Source organism: Bos grunniens, chromosome 6, assembly GCF_055505025.1.
Source record: "Bos grunniens cultivar Pamir isolate PY7600 chromosome 6, Bosgru_T2T1.0, whole genome shotgun sequence".
Classification (NCBI taxonomy): Eukaryota; Metazoa; Chordata; class Mammalia; order Artiodactyla; family Bovidae; genus Bos; species Bos grunniens.
The window spans coordinates 56,987,563-57,008,809 of NC_141170.1; the positions used below are offsets into that span (position 1 = coordinate 56,987,563).

The following is a 21,247-nucleotide window of genomic DNA, read 5'->3' on the forward strand; positions in this document are numbered from 1 at the left end:
AGCATGAATGCACATTCAATTGCTCAGGTGTGTCTGATTCTGCAACTCCCTGAACTGCAGCCTGCCAGACTCCTCTTCCATGGAATTTTCCAGGCAAAAATACTGAAGCAGGTCGCCATTTCCTGCTCCATGGGATCTTCCTGACCCAGGGATTGAAACTGCATCTCTTATGTCTCCCGCATTGGCAGGTGAGTTCTTTACCAGCGCACCACCTGAAAAGCCCTACCTGACAGCAGGCACATGAAAAGATGCTCAACATCATTAACGAGCAGGGAAATTCAAATCAAAACCACAATGAGATGTGACCTCACAGCTGGTAGAATGGCTTTTATTAAAAAGGCAAGAAACAAGTTTGGCGAAGATGTGAAGAAAGGGAACCCTCGTAAACTGTTGGTGAGAGTGTAAATTGGTGCAACAACTATGAGAAACAATGTGGAAGTTCCTCAAAAACTTAAACATAGACCTGCAGAGTTTTCTCATAGTGAGGGTTTTCTCAGTGGTTGCACCAATTTACATTCTCACCAACAATGTATGAGGGTTCCCTTTCTCCACATCCTTGCCAAACTTATTTCTTGTGTTTTGTTTGTTTGTTCTTTTATAAAAGCCATTCTAACAGCTTGGAGGTCATATCTCATTGTGGTTTTGACTTGCATTTCCCTGATGGTTAGTAACGAGCATCGATTCATGTTGTCTTTTTTAAAAAAAAATAAATAAACCTATTTAGATTCTCTGCCTACTTTTTAATTGGGCTGTGTTTTCTTGGTACTGAGTATTCGTTTGTATTTTGGATATTTTGGATATCCTTATTGGATACATGATTTGAAACTATTTTCTCCCATTTAATGGGTTGCCTTTTCATTTTTTTGGTGGTTTCCTTTGCTGTGCAGAAGCTTTTCAGTTTGATGTAGTCCCACTTATTTATTTTTGCTTTTGTTGCTTTTGCTTTTGGAGTCAGATTCAAAAAAATTTATTGCCAGGACCTACATCAAGGAGCTTACTGCCTGTAATTTCTTCTATGAGTTTTATCAGTCCAGGTCTTATGCTCAATTCATTTTGAGTCAAATTTTGTGTATGGTATAAGACACTGATCCAGTTTCACTCTTTTACAAGTGGCTGTCCAATTTTTAAACATCATTTATTAAAGAGATTGTTTTTTCCTTATGGTATATTCTTGGTTCCTTTATCATAAATTAACCATATATGTGTGAGCTTATTTCTAGGTTCTCTGTTTTGTTCTATTGACCTATCTGTCTGTTTTTATGCTGATACCATACTGTTTTAATTACTATAATTCGGTTTGAAGTCAATCCAGTTTTGTTCTTCTTTTTCAAGATTGTTTTGGCTATTCAGGGTCTTTTGAGGTTCCACACAAATGTTAGGATCATTTTTTCTATCTCTTTGAAATGTACAATTGGATTTTGATAGAGACTGTACTGAATCTGTATTTTGCTTTGAATATTACAGACAATTTAACAATATTAGTCCTTCCAATCCAAGAACATGAAAAGTTTTTTTCCATTTATATAGGTCTTCTTCAATATCTTTCATTAATAACTTGTAGTTTTCAATACCCACTCCAGTACTCTTGCCTAGAGAATCCCATGGACAGAGGAGCCCTGCAGGCTGCAGTCCACACAGTCGCACAGAGTCAGACATGACTAGCGCAACTAAGCAGCAGCAGCAGTTTTTAATTCACAGGTATTTCACCTCCTTAATGAGATTTATTCCTAGGAGTTTTATTCTGATAGAATTGTAATTGTTTTCTTAACTTCTTTTTCTGATAGATTATTATTAGTGTAAAGAAATGAAACAGTATTTGTGTGTGTTTATTTTGTATCCTGCAACTTTACTGAATTCATTTACTAGTTCTAACACTTTTTGATGGAGTCTTCAGAGGTTCCCATATATGATATCATGTTGTCTGCAAATACTGTTTTACTTCTTCCTTTCCTATTTGGATGCCTTTTAGTTCTTTTTCTTGCTTAACTGCTCTGGCTTCGAACACTATCTTGAATAAAAGTGTTAAGAGTGGACAGCATTGTTTGGTTCCAGATTTTAGCTCGGAAACTCTCAGCTTTTCACTGCTGAGTATGTTATCAGCTGTTGCCTGTCATATATGGTCTTTATCATGTTGAGGTATGTTCTCTCTATACCAGTTTGTTGAAAGTTTCTATCATAAAAGGACGTTAAATTTTGTCAAATGCTTTTTCTGAATCCATTGAGATGATCATGATTTTTAGCCTTCATTTTGTTGATACAGTATACCACATTGATTGATTTTCAGTTGTTAAAGCTTTTTATATCTGTGGAATAAATCCCATTTGATCATGATGTATCATCCTTGTAATGTATTACTGAATTCAGAATGCTAACATTTTTATGCTAATATTTTGCTGAGGATTTCTGCATATGTGTTCAGCAAATATATTGACCTATGATTTTCTTTTCTGTGGCATCCTTGTTCAGATTTGGTATCAGGGTAACTTTGGCTATGCAGTGCTGTAGCGGGGAGTGGGGGCTGCACGGCGCTGGAGTGGGGAGCAGCCAAGAGGAGATACCCCATGTCCAAGGTCAGTAGCAGTGGCTGTCATGAGATACTCCGCATCCAAGGTAAGGAGCAGCAGCTGCACTTTGCTGGAGCAGCCGTGAAGAGAGACCCCACGTCAAAGGTAAGAGAAACTCCAGCAAGATGGTAGGCACTGAGAGAAGGCATCAGAGGGCAGACAGACTGAAATCACAATCACAGACAACAGGCCAATCTGAATACACAGACTACATCCTTGTCTAACTCAATGAAACTAAGCCATGCCGTGTGGGGCCACCAAAGACGGACGGGTCATGGTGGAGAGGTCTGACAGAATGTGGTCCACTGGAGAAGGGAATGGCAAACCACTTCAGTATTCTTGCCTTGAGAACCCCATGAACAGTATGAAAAGACAAAAAGATAGGACACAGAAAGATGAACTCCCCAGGTTGGTAGGTGCCCAATATGCTACTGAAGATCTGTGGAGAAATAACTCCAGAAAAAATGAAGAGATGAAGCCAAAGCAAAAACAACAACCAGTTGTGGATGTGACTGGTGATAGAAGCAAGGTCCAATGCTGTAAACAGCAATATTGCATAGAACCTGGAATGTCCACGAATCAAGGCAAATTGAAAGTGGTTGAAAAGTAAACGGCAAGACTGAACGTTGACATTTTAGGAATCAGCGAACTAAAACGGATTGGAATGGGTGAATGTAACTCAGATCACCATTATATCTACTACTGTGGGCAAGAATCCCTTAGAAGAAATGGAGTAGCCATCATAGTGAACAAGAGAGTCCAAAATGCAGTACTTGGATGCAATCTCAAAAACAACAGAATGATCTCTGTTCATTTCCAAGGCAAACCATTCAATATCAAGGTAATTCAAGTATATGAGCGACCAGTAATGCTAAAGAAGCTGAAGTTGAACAGTTCTATGAGGACCTACAAGACCTTTTAGAACTAACACCCAAAAAAGACGTCCTTTTCATTACAGGGGACTGGAATGCAAAAGTAAGAAGTCAAGAAACATCTGGATGAACAGGCAAATTAGGCCTTGGAGTACAGAATGAAGCAGGGCAAAGGCTAATAGACTTTTGCCAAGAGAATGCACTGGTCATAGCAAACACCATCTTCCAACAACACCAGAGAAGACTCTACACATAGACATCACCAGATGGTCAACACCGAAATCAGACTGATTATATTCTTTGCAGCCAAAGATGGAGAAGCTCTATACAGTCAACAAAAACAAGACCAGGAGCTGACTGTGGCTCAGATCATGAACTCCTTATTGCCAAATTCAGACTTAAATTGAACAAAGTACAGAAAACCATTAGACCATTCAGGTATGACTTAAATCAAATCCCTTATGATTATACAGTGGAAGTGAGAAATAGATTTAAGGGACTAGATCTAGAGAGAGTGCCTGATGAACTATGGACGGAGATTCGTGACATTTTACAGGAGACAGGGATCAAGACCATCCCCAAGAAAAAGAAAGGCAAATATGCAAAATGGTTGTCTGAGGAGGCCTTACAAATAACTGAGGAAAGAAAAGACACAAAAGGCAAAGGAGAAAAGGAAAGATATATCCATTTGAATTCAGAGTTCCAAAGAATATCAAGGAGAGATAAGAAAGCCTTACTCAGTGACCAGTGCAAAGAAACAGAGGAAAACAATAGAATGGGAAAGACTAGAGATCTCTTCAAGAAAATTGGAGATACCAAGGGAACATTTCATGCAAAGATGGGCTCAATAAAGGACAGAAATTGTATGGACCTAACAGAAGGAGAAGATATCAAGAAGAGGTGGCAAGAATATACAGAAGAACTATACAAAAAAGATCTTCACAACCCAAATAATCACAATGGTGTGACCACTCACCTAGACCCAGACATTCTGGAATGTGAAGTCAAGTGGGCCTTAGGAAACATCACTATGAACAAAGCTAGTGGAGATGATGGAATTCCAGTTGAGCTATTTCAAATCCTAAAAGATGATGCTGTGAAAGTGGTGTACTCAACATGTCAGTGAGTTTGGAAAACTCAGCAGTGGCCACAGGACTGGAAAAGGTCAGTTTTCATTCCAATCCCAAAGAAAGGCAATGCCAAAGAATGCTCAAACTACCACCCAATTGCACTCTATTCACACACTAGCAAGGTAATGCTCAAAATTCTCCAAGCCAGGTTTCAGGAATACATGAAGTGTGAATTTAGAGATGTTTAAGCTGGTTTTAGAAAAGGCAAAGGAACCAGAGATCAAATTGCCAACATCCGCTAGATCATCAAAAAAGCAAGAGTTCCAGAAAAACATCTATTTCTGCTTTATTGACCACGCCAAAGCCTTTGACTGTGTGGATCACAATAAACTGTGGAAAATTCTGAAAGAGATGGGAATACCAGACCACCTGACCTGCCTCTTGAGAAACCTGTATGCAGGTCAGGAAGCAACAGTTAGAACTGGACATGGAACAACAGACTGGTTCCAAATAAAAAGGAGTACGTCAAGGCTGTATATTGTCATCCTGCTTATTTAACTTATATGCAGAGTACATCTTGAGAAACCCTGGGCTAGATGAAGCACAAGCTGGAGTCAAGACAGCCAGGAGAAATATCAATAACCTCAAAGATGCAGATGACACCACCCTTATGGCAGAAAGTGAAGAAGAACTAAAAAGCCTCTTGATGAAAGTGAAAGAGGAGAATGAAAAAGTTGGCTTAAAGCTCAACATTCAGAAAACGAAGATCATGGCATCCGGTCCCATTAGTCATGGCAAATAGATGGGGAAACAGTGGAAACAGTGGCTGACATTATTTTGGGGGGCTCCAAAATCACTGCAGATGGTGATTGCAGCCATGAAATTAAAAGACGCTTACTCCTTGGAAGAAAAGTTATGACTAACCTAGATAGCATATTCAAAAGCAGAGACATTACTTTGCCAACAAAGGTCTGTCAAGTCAAGGCTATGGTTTTTCCAGTGCTCATGTATGGATGTGAGAGTCGGACTATGAAGAAAGCTGAGTGCCGAAGAATTGATGCTTTTGAACTGTGGTGTTGAAGAAGCCTCTTGAGAGTCCCTTGGACTGCAAGATCCAACCAGTCCATCCTAAAGGAGATCAGTCCTGAGTGTTCACTGGAAGGACTGATGCTGAATCTGAAATTCTAATACTTTGGCCAACTGATGCGAAGAGCTGACTCATTTGAAAAGACCCTGATGCTGCGAAAGATTGAAGGCAGGAGAAGGGGACAACAGAGGATGAGACGGTTGCATGGCATCACCGACTCAATGGACATGAGTTTCGGTAAACTCTCGGAGTTGGTGATGCACAGGGAGGCCTGGCGTGCTGCAGTCCATGGGGTCGCAAATAGTTGGACATGACTGAGAGACTGAAATGAACTGAACTTTGGCTTCATAAAATATGTGTAGAAGAGTCTCCCTCTTTTATATTTTGGAAGAGTTTGAGAACAATTAGTATCAGTGCTTTTTCGAATATTTGGTAAAATTCACCAGCCTTGCTGTTTGGTACTGAACTTTTGATTGTTTGGAGGTTTTTTATTATTGATTCAATCTTTCTTGCTAATAATCAGTTTGTTCAGATTTCTATTTTATTATGATTCTGTCTTGGTAAGTGGTATTTATGTTATGAATTTATCCACTTTTTCTAGGTTGTCTAATATGTTTGTATATAAATGTTTACATTTTATTTCTTTCAAACAAAAAGTCAGCTTAATACCTAAGTTACTACATTATCAAATTAATCTGTCTAGTTTCTACTGTGCTCAATTCAATATTATGTTCAATTAGTATTTAATAAATTCTTTGCTAAGCTCCAGAATTTAAAAGCTACTTCATCAAGCCTGTTTTTTAAAATGAAGCAAACTCTATTTCTTTTTCCTTATAAATATTTAAAAACACAATTTGAAAAAAAACATAGGTACACTGCTGCCTAAATAAAAGTTAAATTTACCTGCCTCCCCTTCAGCTTGATGGGGCTTTCCAGGTGGCTCAGTGGTAAAGAGTCCACCTACCAATGCAGGAGATGCATGTTCAATTCTGGGTTGGGACGATCCCCTGGAGGAGGAAATGGCTACCCAGTCCAGTATTCTTGCCTTGAAAATCCCACGGACAGAGAAGTCTGGAGAGCTACAGTCCCAGGGGGTTGCAAAGAGTTGGGCACGACTAGCAACTGAGCACGAACACATGATTCATTCCAACACCTCTGCTTATTTGCACGGTCCTCCATAATTTTGGTTTCCATTTGCTGTTGCTCAGTAGCTCAGTCATGTCTGACTCTTTGCAACACCAAGGACTGCAGCACACCAGGCTTCCCTGTCCATCACCAATTCCCAGAGCCTGCTCAAACTCATCTCCATTGAGTCAGTGATGCCACCCAACCATCTCATTCTCTGTCACCCCCTTCTCCTCTGGCACTCAACCTTTCCCAGCATTAGGATCTTTTCTGATGAGTTGGCTCTTCGCGTCAGGTGCCCAAAGTATTGGCGTTTCAGCCTCAACATCAGTCCCTCCAATTAATATTCACGGTTGATTTCCTTTAGAGTTGACTGGTTTGATCTCCTTGCTGTCCAAGGGACTCTCAAAAGTCTTCTCCAACACCACAGCTCAAAAGCATCAACTCTTTGGCACTCATCTTTCTTTATAGTCCAACACTCACATCCATACGTGACCACTGGAAAAACCATAGCTTTGACTAGATGGACCTTTGTTGGCAAAGTAATGTCTCTGCTTTTTAATATGCTGTCTAGGTTGGTCATAGCTTTTCTTCCAAGGAGCAAGTGTCTTTTAATTTCATTGCTGCAGTCATATCTGCACTGATTTTGGAGCCCAGGAAAAGAAAATGTGTCACTGTTTCCATTATTTCCCCATCTATTTGCCAAGAAGTGATGGGACTGGATGCCATGATCTTTGTTTTTTGAATGTTGAGTTTTAAGCCAGCTTTTTCTCTCTCCTCTTTCATCTTCATCAAAAGGCTCCTTAGTTCCTCTTCACCTTCTGCCATAAAAAGGGTGGTGTCATCTGCATTTCTGAAGTTATTGATATTTCTCCCTCAGATTCAATTTTATTTCTCAGTATTTCTCAACCTACAGGTTCCCTTTTCCTCTTTCACTGTTATTTTAGATCAGATCAGGAGTGAGTCAGGAGACTCCTGGAGAGAGAGAACAAATTTGGGGTTGCCAAGCGGGAGGAGGTTGGGGAGGGATGGAGTGAGAGGCTAGGATTAGCTGATATAAGCTATTATGTATAGAACAAGTAAACCACGAGGTCCTACCTGTACTATATAGTACAGGGAACTACAATCAATATCCTGTGATAAGCCATAATGAAAAAATATTTTTAAAAGATATATATATATATGTTTATATATATATATATATATAATATATAACAGAATCACTTTTCTGTACAACAGAAATTAACACAACACACACAAAGCGCAACTGAGGAGAAGCCAAAAGATGCCAGATCTAGTCACAGGTTCAAAGCAACAAGCATTGCAAACTTTGAGGGGCTATGTAGGCAACAGATCATCGCTGCTTCAATTAGATGATATAAAGCTGCTAAAAGCCTAGGAGGCAAGCTGGAGTTAGAATAGAAAGGCTTAGGAGCAGGAAGAAAGAGGTTCCATTTAACAGGCAAAGGTCAACTTTCAAGAGGTCAGACAAAATGAAAAATAGATAAGAGAACACAGGCAGAGAAGAGGGGCTGACATTTTAGGACTGGAAGAAGCAAGCAGATTTCCCCAAGCGGTCCAAGCCTCTGCGCTCAGCCTTGGCACAGGCTCACTGTGCTCTTGCCTCTGATGTGTTCAGCTGCCACAAGCTCTGAATCTACAGCTGGTTTACCTTCTTTATGCGTTTTCTTTACAGTGTTTCCCCCCCTGGCTTCTCCCTTTGGGATGAATACCAAAATATAATCCTAGGTTAACTATTGATTCTTTCTCCATTTGGTAGATTTCCTCACAGTTCAGAGTTGGCAAGAATCTACAGTGATAAACGATTCCTCTTTCCAGCAAATGTTGTTTCTGAGAATTTTTAGGGTCAGAGGGAAAACAACAACATTGTGATTTTCCAATATATCTGCTAAACACTGCCGTGAGTCATGAACCTGAGCAGAGGATATATCATCCAAGAAGCCCAAGTACAATTGGCAAATATAATATTTCATATTTGAAAGCTATGGCTTATTTCAATTCATCAGGAAACCATCTTATTTAAGGCTGGCATTCTTTCCAAATTAAAAGTGATGGAACTAAAAATTATATTACATAATCATAATTATTTATCTCATTTATAGCTATATTCAAATTTTAGTAAACATTCCTATCTTTCAATACTTTTACTTCATTATTATCACCTTTCCTCCCTTGAAATAACACCTAATATGACATGGCAAGAAAAAGAAATTGAGATTTTCCTAGGAGTTTTTTCATTTCTGATATTGACTTTCTGGTAAATCAAAGAAATAAATTATAATAAAATTTCTTGTCTTCATTGGCTATCCTTTTCACATAAGAAATATGATACCATTTTCAAGATAAAAACCATAACATCCAGTAGAAACAAAAATTTTATGTATATTTTCAGATATATAACAAAGGTACATAGATGGGGAAACAGTGGCAGACTTTATTTCTGGGGGCTCCAAAATCACTGCAGATGGTGATTGCAGCCATGAAATTAAAAGACACTTACTCCTTGGAAGAAAACTTATGACCAACCTAGACAGCATATTAAAAAGCAGGGACATTACTTTGTCAACAAAGGTCCGTCTAGTCAAGGCTATGGTTTTTCCAGTGGTCATGTATGGATGTGAGAGTTGGGGTATAAAGAAAGCTGAGTGCCGAAGAATTGATGCTTTTGAACTGTGGTGTTGAAGAAGACTCTTGAGAGTCCCTTGGACTGCAAGGAGATCCAACCAGTCCATCCTAAAGGAATTCAGTCCTGGGTGTTCATTGGAAGGACTGATGTTGAATCTGAAACTCCAGTACTTTGGCCACCTGATGCAAAGAGTTGACTCATTTGAAAAGACCCTGATGCTGGGAAAGACTGAAGGCAGGAGGAGAAGGGGATGACAGAGGATGAGATGGTTGGATGGCATCACCGACTCAATGGACATGGGTTTGGGTGGACTCCGGGAGTTGGTGATGGATAGGGAGGGCTGGCGTGCTGCGGTCTATGGGGTCGCAAAGAGTTGGACACGACTGAGTGACTGAGCTGAACTGAACATAATTATTTGATCATAAGTTTTCTTGGATCTAGAACCTATTGGTTTAGCTGACCATTCAATCTTAAATACCCAGCTCAGTATCTAGAACATGGTGGGCACTCAATTAACTGCACTGAATGCATGAAGAGAAAGCATGCATATATCTCTAGTTATACATAACAACCATACCAAGGGGCAGTAGGAAATTTCTGGAAGTAATGGATATGTTTATTAAATTGAATGTGGTGATGGCTTCATAGGTGTCCATATGTATGCTCAAACTTGTCAAATTCTACACTTTAAACACATTAAGCTCATTGTGGGTCAATTACACTTCAATAAAGCTGCTTTTTAAAAATGTCAGAATTTACAAAAATGCCACTCTAAATGTATTATCAACGAAGTATATTTGACAATAATATTTTATAAATGCTCAGCATTATTGGAAATTTGTTAACTTTTGGAAAAGAAACACTACTCCTAAATTAAACATTAATTTTCACTTCCTGGCTCTTGAAAGATAGAAATTTTTAAAGTAGAAATCAGGCCATTTAATCAACCTCTTATCAGTTTGAAATAAGCTTGAATTCAAGATCTCAATACAAGGCCTGTTTTGTCTTGAATGCTCATTTACTTTTTGAGAAAAAATTCAGTAAGTAAATGTTTTTTTCCAAAAAATTACATGTGAATCAAACACTAATTTAAGTGTACCAGAGAATATTCAAAAATTTTTTCTATTGAGTCTTTTTATATAAAACAAATTTATATTTTAAATTTTATTTCATTTAAACAGGAGTAATGTACATCTTAGTGTTATATGGGTTTTGTTACTCAGTCCAGCAAGAACAAGCTACTCCAATCAGTCTACTGTTTTAAAATTTTGATCACTTGCTTTTAACAAAGGTCAATATAGTATTCAGAAATGTTTTCTGGTGTCAAGTACGTCAGAGCAAATATGTTCTAAATCATTTCATGACAAAGTAATATATTCCAGTATATATGCTTGTGAAGGGTATAATTTATTACCTATTCAAATAAAATACTACCTATTCTTTGACTTATTTCCAGTCTCCAATGTTAGGGAACCAGATCATTCACAGTACACACATTTTCCAGCACATTCATTCATTCCACAAATATTTGTTGATCCTGAGCCACATGACAGACAGGCAGTGTTCTTACAGTTAGACAAACTGTGATAAATAAGAGAATAGAGCAACGCCTATTTATCATAAGCAGGGAAACCAACAAACAAGAAAACTTCAGAGATAAGTGCTAGGAGGAAAACAGACTAAGGCAATGTGATGGTGGCTGGCACTGGGGAACATGTTCAATACCAGCTATGGTGGGGCTAGAGGGAGGGGGGCGGGAATTGAATAACCTGAGCCCAAATGACCAAATAAGAGGTAGAAGGAGATGAGCCTGAGAGGCAGACAAGGCCTGAGTTTCATTCCAAGTGCTATTGGAAGCCACTGAAGTCTGAAGACATGACATAAATTCGTGTTTCAAAGGAATTAAAATTTTTAATTTGTTTTAAAATAATAACTATGAATGGGTGACAAGTAAAAGCAAGGAAATCAGTAGGAGACTACTATAGGGGCGTGATGATGGTGGCCTGTATAAGAGCAGCAGAGATGGAGACGAAACATGGCTTGAAGTAAGACATATTTTTAAAACTGTGCTTAAAGAACATATTAGTGCATTGGAGTGCTATTGATGCATGTAAGGGATGGTGACAGAAAAACAGCAATCAAGATGGGAAGCTTTGAGGAAAAGGGCTTTCAAGTCCAATAACATAAATTCCAATTAACACAATATCTTAACCATGCCATAATAATATCATAATAATATCTTAACCATAATAATATCTTCACCATCCAGTGAATCAATATATCAACTATGTACCAAAGGTAACAAGATATTTTCTTACAATAATCAGGTGGTTTCTGACTAGACAGAATTTTGTGATATATCTTAACCTCCATTTTAAAGTAAAAGAAATAATTCAGTTCAGTTGCTCAGTCATGTCTGACTTTTTGCAGCCCCATGGACTGTAGCACACCAGGCCTCCCTGTCCACAACATCTCCCAGAGTTTACTCAAACTCATGTCCATTGAGTCAGTGATGCCAACAACCATCTCATCCTCTGTCATCCCCTTCTTTTCCCACCTTCAATCTTTTCCAGCATCAGGGTCTTTTCCAACGAGTCAGTTCTTTGCATCAAGTGGCCAAAGTATTGGAGTTTCAGCTTCAACATCAGTCCTTCCAATGAATATTCAGGACTGATTTCTTTTAGGATGGACTGGTCGGATCTCCCTGCTGTCCAAGGGACTCTCAAGAGTCTTCTCCAAGAATGAAGAGACGGAGCCAAAGTAAAAACAACACCCAGCTGTGGATGTGACTGGTGATAGAAGCAAGGTCCAATGCTGTAAAAAGCAATACTGCATAGAACCTGGAATATTAGGTCCATGAATCAAGGCAAATTGGAAGTGGTTGAACAGGAGATGGCAAGAGTGATCGTTGACATTTTAGGAATCAGCAAACTAAAATGGACTGGAATAGGTGACTTTAACTCAGATGACCATTATATCTACTACTGTGGGCAAGAATCCCTTAGAAGAAATGGAGTAGCCATCATAGTCAACAAAAGACTCCAAAATGCAGTACTTGGATGCAATCTCAAAAAACAACAGAATGATCTCTGTTCATTTCCAAGGCAAACCATTCAATATCATGGTAATCCAAGTCTATGCCCCAACCAGTAACTCTGAATAAGCTGAAGTTGAATGGTTCTGGGAAGACCTACAAGACCTTCTAGAACTAATACCCCAAAAAAGAAATAATTATCTAAATGTTAAGTCTAATTTACCCAATTATTTTGTATTTTTCCAAAAGGATTTAGAGTATAACAGCCAGCCCTGTCCAGCATCTGTATTCCATGGTAGTTTAGTATTCAACTTTGCATTCCTCCTTCTCAATCTGAAGCAGGGTTCACAGGAACATCTCCAACTACCTTCAGGCCATGAGTTCCCAAAGCACTTTTAGGTATATTATGAAGTATAAGTTAGTGAGCATGCCTCTGTTGCCTAGTTAGTTATGAGTTCCTCCCAAGTAGGGCAAATCCTTAATTCTCAGTGTTCCTAAGAACATCTTTTTGGTGGGAAAACTATGACAAACCAAGACAGTGTGTTGAAAAGCAGAGACATCACTCTGCTGACAAAGATCCATATAATCAAGGCTATGGCTTTCCAGTGGCGATTTTCCGTTGTGAGAGGCAGACCGCAAAGAAGGTAGAGCATCAAAGAACTCGTGCCTTCGAAATGTGGTGCTGGAAAAGACTCCTGAGAGTCCCTTTGACAGCAAGGAGATCAAACCAGTCAATCTTAAAGGAAATCAACCCTGAATACAAGGACTGATGCTGAAGCTGAAGATCCAGTTTCATTCCAATTCCAAAGAAAGGCAATGCCAAAGAATGTTCAAACTACTGCACAATTGCATTCATCTCACACACTAGCCAAGTAATGCTCAAAATTCTCCAAACTAGGCTTGGACAGTACATGAATGGAGAACTTCCAGATGTTCAAACTGGATTTAGAAAAGGCAAAGGAACCAGAGATCAAACTGCCAACATCCAGTGGATTAAAGAAAAAGCAAGAGAGTTTCAGAAAAACATCTACTTCTGCTTTATTGAGTATGCCAAAGTGTTTGACTGTGTGGATCACAACAAAGTGGAAAATTCTTAAAGAGATGGGAATACACCACCTGACCTGCCTCCTGAACAATCTGCATGCAGGTCAAGAAGCAACAGTTAGAACCAGACATGGAACAACAGACTGGTTCCAAATTGGGAAAGGAGTATGTCAAGGCTGTATACTGTCACTTTGCTTATTTAACTTTTATGCAGAGTATATCATATGAAATGCCAGACTGGAGGAAGCACAATCTGGAATCAAGATTGCTGGGAGAAATATCAATAACCTCAGACATGCAGATGAAACCACCTTTATGGCAAAAAGTGAAGAGGCACTAAGAAGCCTCTTGATGAAGGTGAAAGAGGAGAGTGAAAAAACTGGCTTAAAACTCAACATTCGAAAACTAAGATCATGGCATCTGGTCCCATCACTTCTTGGTAAATAGATGGGGAAACAATGGAAACAGTGACAGATTTTCTTTTCTTGGGTTCTAAAATCACTGCAGATGGTGACTGCAGCCATGAAATTAAAAGACGCTTGCTCCTTGGAAGAAAAGTTATGACCAACCTAAATAGCATACTAAAAAGCAGAGACATTACTTTACCACAAAGGTCTGTCTAGTCAAAGCTATGGCTTTTCCAGTAGTCATGTATGGATGTGAGAGCTGGACCATAAAGAAAGCTGAGTGCTGAAGAATTGATGCTTTTGAACTGTGGTGTTGGAGAAGACTCTTGAGAGTCCCTTGGACAGCAAGGAGATCAACCAGTCAATTCTAAAGAAAATCAATCCTGAATATTCACTGGAAGGACTGATGCTGAAGCTGAAACTCCAATATTTTGCCCACCTGATGTGAAGAACTGACTCATTTGAAAAGACCCTGATGTTGTGAAAGATTGAAGGCAGGAGAAGGGAATGACAGAGGATAAGATGGTTGGATGGCATCACTAACTCAGAGGACATGAGTTTGAGTAAGCTCTGGGAGTTGGTGATGGACAGGGAAGCCTGGTGTGCTTCAGTCCATGGGATCACAAGGAGTTGGACATGACTGAGCAAAGGAACTGAACTGAGCAAAGAGCTGATTCATTGGAAAAGACCCCACTGCTGGGAAAGATTGAAGGCAGAAGGAGAAAGACATTAGAGGACGAGATGGCTGGATGGCATCACCAATGCAATGGACATGAACTTAGGCAAACTCCAGGAGATGGTGAGGGACAGGGAGGCCTGTCATGCTGCAGTCCATGGGGTCACAAAGAGTTGGACATGACTGAGTGGCTGAATGCACATACACAAATATGCCGTTAGTACAATATTGAACTTCAATCAGGGTTGTGAACCAATAAAAACATGTTTAATGTCTAGTAATCAGAAATGAATTGTACAGAAATGAGTTAGGTAGGGTAATCTTGCTATTATGGGTAAAGTGATAGCATAACTTGGGAAAAGACACATGGTAAGCTATTGACCAGGTCATGCAATGTTCCTCTCTGTATGAAAGACTTATTTCCCATATCGACTTTGCTTATGGGTTGTTAAGAGGAAGCACACATACACACAGACATATATAAAACAGATTGTTCTACAGAAAACAGAGGTAATCTCTGGAACTTATTTACAAATAAGAACTGAACTTCATTTGGTGGTGCATAGGAATTACAAAGGTTATTGCTCATAAATCAAATACTATTATGTTGCTGTGCACTATTTTTGACTAAAACTGGTCCTGGCTTTATATAAAATTACACCTAAATCAGTAATCACAAAAGCACTGCCTCTTCTCAGGTTTCTGTTCACTAACTTCTAGAACTGATTTTTCTTTCTTTCTTTCTTTTTTTAAACTATTCCCTTGTTGTACTTACCTTTTCAATTTTTTTCAGATTTGTGTTCACTGAGACAGGGGAAGTCGCCTTTATACAAGATCTTGGACCTGGAAAGAGTAAGAAGGGCCAGGGTTAACTGTCCTAAAAAGGCTGTGTGCTCATTTCTTACTTTTAGAAGACCATACTTGCAGATCAACACCATCACTGAAAAAGACACCTTTGAGTCCTGCTCTACCCTGCAATGTTTCATGAACACTGGAATTATATTTTCTTTGTTCTAACCCCAGTCTCTGAATCAGAGACAACTAGAATGAGTTCTTCACAAATATGCGTTGACTGCCTGATTCAGAATTAAGGAAAGGTAGGGCTCTGATTAGCAAATGCTACCTGCAGGAGGCAGAAGAAATACCACAAATAGAGATATGATGCTATGAGCAGAGTTTTATTTTCTTTTTTCTTAAGGCTTGGGAATAATCACTTATATCTCTGTTTAGACCTTTCCAGATCTCTCCCTTCAGGACCTGAAAGTAATTTACAGTAGAATACTCCATGTAAAGCCCTCTTCCACCCAGTGCTGGAAGAAGAGGGCAAGGAGCTTCTAACAATTTATTCCTTTCTTGCCATTTTAGCCGCTCACCATAATCTATACAAAACCTTACATCTAAAAGATGAAATCAGCAATAAATATCACACTTCTTTTGATAACTTGTTAATACAGATCTCTGTATATAAAATAAAAGGTAATGAGGTTACGATTATTTCTAGGATTTGTTCAGTTGCTAATTCGTGTCTGACGATTTGCAACCCCATAGACTGCAGCATGCCAGGCTTCCCTGTCCTTCACTATCTCCTGGGGCTTACTCAAACTCATGTCCACTGAGTTGATGATTTCTAGAATATGGAGCAAAATAAAATTTAATGTACTCATGGATTGTATATTTGGATGTCTCTTCCCTTTTTTGGGTAAAACGACTGCTCCCAACTTCCTGAAGGTTTGACTAAAAAAAAAAAACTCAAACCAAAAAAGTCCTGTTTTGAAGCACCTGGCCCAATAGTTGGATTTTATGCCAAGTCCAGAGCTTTGTCAGGCTGCAGAACACGCATTAGCGAGAGGCACCCGGCCACTGGCAGGCCGGCCTGGAGCACCGTAGGGAGGAGGAGCCATCAGCGCCCAGGGACCCCGGCCTCAGAGCCTGTTGCTTGTGAACCAGACGACAGAGCAGGTGCGACTTGGGCCGCGAGGGCTGCTGGCGGTGAGGGAGGCTAAAATTCCACCCAGGCGGCGAGCACGCAGACCCCTTCCAACGCTCAGGTTGGAGGTTAGCCATGAGCGCCCAATTCCTTTCTCGCCTTTAGCCTCTCTCCTGCCTACTCAGACCCAAACCCACTCTCCGGACCACGGGCGACCCCACTGTTATTAAAACCAGAGGGTGGCAAAGAGTATTTGCAAGGATGAAGGAGCCAGAGCAGCCTTTCTCTTTGGCCAAGGCTTGGAAAAATCTGAAAGCTACTAAGGAAGGACAGGAAAAGCCGAAGTCACGGGGTGGAAAGAGGGCGCCCGGGGTGGAGTAAACCCTCAGCTCCCCGGTCGGGCCCCGCAGGTGGTACAGTCCAAAGCGGGGCGGGGCGACAAAAGGCTCCGCCAGGTCTCACCCTACCCTTCTCCCGCCTTCTCCGCCGCGCTGCCGCGGGAGCGAGTGAGCGCGCGCCCCGACGACCCCTCCCCCGGCGCCAGCGCCGGGGCCCAAGCTCCGCCCCTCGCCGAGCCGCCCCCTGCGCGGCTGCTGGCAGATCTCGCTGGGCTCTGCGGACACTGACACCTTCGTGGTCTCTTCCTCCTTCCGCAGGTGTGCGACGGCCTTTCCCGGCAGAGGCGCTGCCCTGGGTGGCCGGCAGGGCCCGCGCGGCTGCTGATCGCTCGGCGCAGGAAAGGCAGATTCCTCGCCCGCTCGGCGCCGTGACAGGTGCAGGGTCTGGTTTAAGGACCCACCTGCGGCGGCTGCTGCGATGCCCACCATGCGGAGGACCGTGTCGGAGATCCGGTCCCGAGCCGAGGGTAAGTGGCCGCCGCAGCGCCGGGCTGGGTGCGGAGCGCGCGCGGAGGCGACTCGGAGCCAGCCGAGAGTGGGGCGGTGTGAGTGTGTGTCTGTGTATGTCGGGGAAGAGATGCCCGTCCCACCCCTTCCCCCAGGAATGTCTGGCTGTTGTGCCTGGTCCCTGGCGAACCCTTCTCCCTGCACTGTCTTCGGCGCCCTCTCAGACCCCTTCGCGGCTGCAGAGCCCCGAAATTGTTGTCCTCGGTGGGATCCCCACGGCTCTTTATACGCCGCAGCGTGACTGTTCGGTCTCTGCGCTCTCGCCCTGCCCACCTCCCTCCCCAGTATCGCACAAACCTCTAGGTCTCCACTCTGCTTCTCCATTCTAGGGCTGCAGATCCCCAACCCGCCGCCCACCTTTGTGCAGCCCCCACATCACGACACCCCGAGAACTGAAATTGCCTTTCCCAGGATGCAAGATCGTTTGATCCGCAGCCCCTCGCCACTCGGAGCGGGAGGAGCCTTGATTGGGGTTGGGCGCTCAGCGGGTGCTGTGCATTAGTCTCTGCAGTTCTGCCTCTTGCAGCGGTGTCTCACCCAGCTCCATTCCGAGGTTTTGTTTTTGTTTTTCCGTTTACCTGATACGTGCACTTTGGCCAGCTGAGTTGACTTTTTAGCAAGGTGGAAGCTATTTTCTTTGCTCCACCCAGGGCCAGCTGTTGAATGACTACACTTGTCAGCAATGAGCAACAGATGCCCAAGGGTAAAGGCAAATACACTTTTGGAGGGCTGAGACTCTTCATCCTCTGAGGAGCCCTCAGCATCCTGCCCAGCATGTGGCTGTCAGTTGGTAAATTTTTGTTTGTTGTTGTTGTTCATGATGAAGCCAAGACTGTACAGATCTTGAGCTTTGTTTTCTTTTGTTTTTCTCTCCCATAAACCCATACTTGAATCCTGCAAAGGGTGGCTCAGGTTCTCATAACTTGTTTTTGAGGACTTGGCTGTGGTCACTGGTGTCCATCCTTCACCCCCACCCTTTCCACCCTTTAATGTTTGGCAACTGGTAAAATGATTATAGGAAAAAAGCTATAGAAGTTAGGAGAATTGGATTGCAGGGGGTTGAGATGGGCCATTTTATTATTTTTCCTCCTCTGAGCCTTTATTTTAAAAATGGGGCCTCTGGGCTCTAAAGGGCTTCCAAGGTGGCTCTGGCAGTAAAGAATCTGCCTGCAATGCAGGAGACCTGGGTTTAGTCCCTAGGTCAGGAAGATCCCATGGAAAAGGAAATGGTTACCCACTGCAGTGTTCTTGCCCAGAGAACTTCATGGACAGGAGCCTGGAGGACTAAAGTACATGGGGTCGCAAAAACTGGGGCCCTCATATCTCTGATTTTCTGCTTACAGCACTTTGGAAATGCTCAGTGGGACGTCCCTGGGGAGAAGGCCACACAGGAATCAGAAAACCTGTGTCCTGCTTAGGAATTTCATACATACTTCTTGTCATTTGTAATATAATGAAAATTATACAGGGCACCTTTTAGATGCACAGTGTCTTTAAATGTACACAGTGAAAAATGTGTGCATTCTTTTTTTACATTTCTGAGTGAAATGAATTTTCTCTTTTATTTTTTCTTCCAGTTTTATTGAGCTATAATTGACATATGGCATTATGACATATGACATAGTGATTTGACTTCCATCATGAAAAATTACCATATTAAGTTTAGTCAACATTCATCAACTCATATAGATACAAAATTAAAGAAACAGAAAAAAAATTTTTCCTTATGATGAGAACTGTTGAGACTTACTCTTCTAACATTTCATATATAAACATAATTATATTTATCATGTTGTGCATGACATCCCTAGTATTTATTTATCTTATAACTGGACATTTGTATCTTTTGATTACCTTCACCCTCTCCCTGACACCCCACCTCTGGTAACCACCGATCTCATCTTCTTTCTGAGTTTGTTTGTTTTGAAGTATAATTAACCTATAAGAGTATGTTAGTTTCTGTTACAGAACATAGTGATTCGATATTTCTAAATATTTCAAAATGATCAGCATAATGTCTAGTTACCCTCTGTCCACATACAAAGTTATTGCATAATTATTGACTATGTTTGCCTCACTGTACATTTCATATACAAGACTCGTATTTTGCAACTGAAAGTTCGTACCTTTTAATCTTCATCACCTATTTCTCTACCCTCCCCACACCAATTCCCACTGGCAACCACCTGTTCGTTCTCTGTATTTATGACACTGTTTCTGTTTTGTTATGTTTGTTCACTTGTTTTATAGATTCTACATATAGGTGAAACCATGCAACACTTGTCTTTCCCTGACTTATTTCACTTAGCATAATACCCTCTAGATCCACCTATGTTGTGGTAAATGGCAAGATTTCATTCTTTTGTTTATGACTGAGTAATATTCATATACACACATACACACACACTGCATCATCTTTATTCATTCATCTATTGATTGCACTTAGGTTGCTTCCATATCTTGGCTATTATAAAAGTTGCTGCAATGAACACAGTGATACATATATCTTTTCTAATTAGTGTTTTTGTTTTCTTTGGATAAATACCTAGGAGTGAAATTGCTAGATCATATGGTAGCTCTATTTTTAATTTTTTGGAGAACCTCTGTACTACATTCAGTAGCGGCTGCATAAATTTACATTTCCACCCAACAAATGCATGACGGTTCCCTTGTCTCCTCACCCTCACCAACGGTTGTTATTTGTTGTCTTTTTGATAATAATGAATGAATTTTCTTAATCATCATTTGAGTGAGCCATGAAGGTATGAAAGTATAGTGGTAATAGTTGGGATTGTGCTTTCAAATAATAGCAATTGCTGGATTCCATATCGTGTGAAATGGGAAAAGAGAAAGGACCGGAAAACTGTGTGAAACTTCTACTGTATGAGAGGATTTTATCTGAGAGACAACAGTATTGTTTTTGATTGACATGTATATTTTTCAAAGCATTTTTACAAAGATTACCCTATAGGACCTTACAGCACTCCTGAAGGTTGGTGAAGATGGTCCCATCTGATAGTTGATGAAACTGTGTCCCAGGTGATTGAGGTGCTTGGTGCACTGTCAGAGGCATAGTGGCAGTTGGTGAATGACCCTTCCCCCATATTGGTTGGTCATTTTATTATGTGCTCAGCATTTGGCTTGGGACTGTGGTGAGGACATCGATAATGACACTGTGGGCTGGCTATGTGGCTCATTGCCTGCTCTACCCACACTTTTCTTTCCTAAAGAATAGTCTCTTTTGACAGCTCCTGCTGCCTGATGGCATTGTCCTGAACTGCAGCCTCCTTGGCTTCAGTGGGTCAGACCAGAGTAGGCTTCTGACAAAGAGCAGACAATCCATAGGTGGCTCAACACTTGTAACCTTGGGTTTTGGCTCTAAAAGCCAAGGCTTTGTGGTGATCATCTCTCCCATGGGAAAAGTTGAGCTTAGAGACTTAGAGTGAAGGTTGAAGCAGAAAGGGGCAGAGGAGAATAGGCTAATGGAGGAGTGAATGGCTGGCTGTCTTAGGTTGTGTGGATGCTGCTGGTATGAGGAAGTAGAAAGTGTGCATGTGAACACAGAAAGATAGGAGAGACTGGCCTGGATGGAGGGAATGAGGCAGAGAGACACAGATGCTGAGAGAGGGCGGCCCGTCTCTAGCCCACCTCCCCCGCTCCCCGCCCCAACTCTTTTTTTTCCCAATTCAAGGAGTAGCCTTAGAACAGGCTCTTATTTTTACTTTAAGTGATTTGACTGGGTTTCTATTCCCTGCAACCAGATTGGCCAGATGCATGGCTGCTCTGTGTGCCGGTTATTTACAACCAAATCAAGGAGAAAGAATGTCTATGAAATAAGAAATAGTCTAAAAGGGGATGTTATTAATTGAACAGTGTGCTTGCTATGGGT

General features: G+C 41.2%; 1 protein-coding gene, 1 long non-coding RNA gene and 1 pseudogene across 11 annotated transcripts in view; 1 reads left to right on the forward strand and 2 right to left on the reverse strand.

Moving 5' to 3' along the window:
- Positions 1 to 15,372, reverse strand: part of LOC147370750 (uncharacterized) — a 103,390-nt gene extending 88,018 nt beyond the window's left edge. The window contains exon 1 of the long non-coding RNA XR_015166178.1: positions 15,302 to 15,372. This is a non-coding gene — a long non-coding RNA (uncharacterized LOC147370750). The remainder of the gene's footprint in view (positions 1 to 15,301) is intronic.
- Positions 15,373 to 16,841: 1,469 nt separating this feature from the next.
- On the reverse strand, positions 16,842 to 19,054 carry LOC147370751 (uncharacterized; annotated as a pseudogene). Its single transcript, XR_015166177.1, has one exon. The product of XR_015166177.1 is annotated as an uncharacterized LOC147370751 (transcript).
- ATP8A1 (ATPase phospholipid transporting 8A1) overlaps positions 17,181 to 21,247 on the forward strand; it is a 238,832-nt gene continuing 234,765 nt past the window's right edge. For 5 of the 9 annotated variants that reach the window (XM_086407721.1, XM_086407724.1, XM_086407725.1 and 2 more), the window contains exon 1: positions 17,181 to 17,318. Coding sequence is in view for 4 of the 9 variants with exons in the window: in XM_086407715.1 (XP_086263841.1) it covers positions 17,270 to 17,318 (49 nt within the window). In the remaining 5 variants the exon portion in view is untranslated. The remainder of the gene's footprint in view (positions 17,319 to 21,247) is intronic. The other 4 variants (XM_086407715.1, XM_086407718.1, XM_086407717.1 and 1 more) reach the window with 1 other exon arrangement.